Below are 2,500 nucleotides of genomic sequence, written 5' to 3'. Positions count from 1 at the left end.
CCATAAATCTGGAAGATTCATTTATAATTACCCGTTCTCCCTGGTCTTGTCATCTCAGCTCACCTTTAAAACATTAGAACCTGACATTCGTGTTTTAAGCAATTCGTCAACAAACCCCTGACACTTGGAAAATGAATGAATGCCATGAATGATAGTTGGCCTACTTAAAACGAACCCCTTCTGGGATTTAATATCAAAGTAAAATGTTCGTGTCTAAGTCTAATTGTCAGTCTTGATTATGTGTACTGATCAGTGGTAATGTGCTACAGAGACTCCAATATGAAGTGTGAATATGATTCCCCCCCACTTGCAGGATACATGCGTACGGCATTTAACAGTTCGTGTCTTTATACGTGGTGAGCGGCCCCTTGATGGAAGCACAAGCGTGAAGTTTACCGAGGCGTGCCACATATCACGTGCCAGGAAAACCAACGTGTCACACTTTCTTGGGAGAGGCTGTGTTAATAGTTAAAACTCCTGATTACTTCATAGCGTTTCCATTGCTGACAGCACTCTAGAAAACTGCAAAACAATAGCACATGGGGTTTTTCGCCAGTTATGTTCCGTGAGCCACTTATTGGTTCAGCACCCTGCAATAAAAACGCTGTACGGAGCCAAACATTTCCCTTATACGAGGATGTGACACTAAAACGACCACCCTAAAAGGACAAATCACAAAAAATATCCCATTATATCATGATATTCTAATTTACTGTAAAAAAACATTTCAATAGAGTATTTACTTACTTGAAACAACGAGAGCGAGTAAGGATATTGAAGTCATTGGGACTGCCATTGCCTCGTACCATCGGTCGCCCGCTCACCAAACTTCGAAATGGACCGTTTGGCTCTCCTGTCGTCAGTCCCAAAGAAAAATCAAACAAACCAAGAATGAAACCATGAATGTCCCGTTAGGGGGATGTCCAACGGAACATCTCCGCTGTGTAGGTGCACCGCACGAGGCAAAGAGGGATCCAGGCGCGTGGGTTCACTTCTGAGGGCTGCTACCCTGTGCGGCAGTTAGGCTAACGTCCCGGTTAACGTGGAGATGTCTCCCTTTTCCGAAGTTAAACTGTCCCCGATAAATTCACTGTGTCTGACGTTGACAGGTGTATTATTGACACCAAAATTCTCAAAATAAATATTCGTTTCATTCTGTTCGTTAAGAGAAGACAGACGGGGGTAAAATGAATATGCCTGCTATCCCTTCAATCTGTCATTCTGTCTTACCGCGCACGCACTTTCGGTCCTGGTCTCTAACGGGCGTATGGAGTAGGCTAAACTGCGTTGACATCTGTGCAGAATAAACAAGAATCAGTTAATTTTCACAAGCATGCAACCGGAGGGATGGGGGACAGGGAGAGCGCAATCTCACACGATCGGTTCAAAGACCGATCTTTGAAAATCCTCTTACTAGTAGTAACTCCAATGGACATGGCGTATAACAATCACGAAATGCTTCTTGTAGTTAACTTCAGTAACAGAAGCTTACTGCCACACTCCCGCACTAATAAATGTCTTTAAATGTAAAATCTTCCCCCACGAGTATGGCATTAATGGTCGCCATTTTTGTCAGATGAATAAAAAAAGTAGGTTCCCTCCGCGAGTTAGTGCACAAAAAAACGCGTCATAACACAACGCGTGAAGGCGCGAGTATCGGCTGGCACATTTGCGCGTGCACTTAAACTACACAGACAGGTCAACTCCAATCAAGCTCATTATTGCCTAAGATCTTATCGTGTCCCTTAAATTAATCCAATATAACGGTTTGGAAGAAAGTTTTCTATAGTGACAAGGATGTAATGAACGGTAAGCTTCTAGTGTAACCTCAACCACATAGTTATTTCCCTAACCCTTTTTGACGCATTCCCTTTAGTTAAAACAAAGGCTTTTATAATAATGGTATTGTTTCAACTACACTCGTCTGTCTATCTAGGGTGTAGGGTAAAAATATAATATATAAAAACTCACCCAGTTATTAAGATAAATATTTAAGAAAATAACTACAGAATTAACGACTCATGGTTTGTTATGCAATACCGCTGATTTCACATTATCAGTAAGAAACAATGCAATTAAATCACTGTTTGTGTGTGTGTGTGTTTGTGTGTGTATGCTTAAGAGAAAGAGAGGTGCTCTTTTAGACGTGGTAGAAACACTGATCAACACATGCATGTTAATGTGATTTTCTCAGTATTATAGTCTCTCTCTCTCACTCAGTCTCTCTCCCTCACAGACACACACACAAAGTGTATGTGTTCATGTTTCACGGAGCCACCAGCTCAGTTGGCAGCGGTGATGGGTGATCGATAGAGAGGGGTCACATTACCTACATGTTTGTGATTGTGTTTACAGTGAAAACACAAGCCACACTTAGCCTGAAGCACATCTGCTGCCCTGATACCGCCATCCACATCAGGGCAGCATAAAATTACTTTCAATTAGATTTTTACCTCTTATTTGCACTCACAACTACATTAACGCTCGCACCATGGACAAA

The 2,500-nt window shown here is 42.0% G+C and overlaps 1 protein-coding gene across 1 annotated transcript in view; it reads right to left on the bottom strand.

The window, feature by feature from the left end:
- The window catches only part of LOC105910992 (neuronal acetylcholine receptor subunit beta-2-like), a 17,944-nt gene extending 16,300 nt beyond the window's left edge, over positions 1-1,644 (bottom strand). Inside the window, exon 1 of the mRNA XM_031587596.2 lies at positions 748-1,644. Within this exon, the coding sequence (XP_031443456.1) occupies positions 748-796 (49 nt within the window). The 5' untranslated portion in view covers positions 797-1,644. The remainder of the gene's footprint in view (positions 1-747) is intronic.
- Positions 1,645-2,500: the final 856 nt, after the last annotated feature.

This window comes from Clupea harengus, chromosome 20, assembly GCF_900700415.2.
Source record: "Clupea harengus chromosome 20, Ch_v2.0.2, whole genome shotgun sequence".
Lineage (NCBI taxonomy): Eukaryota > Metazoa > Chordata > Actinopteri > Clupeiformes > Clupeidae > Clupea > Clupea harengus.
This window is presented reverse-complemented; position numbering and strand designations above follow the sequence as displayed.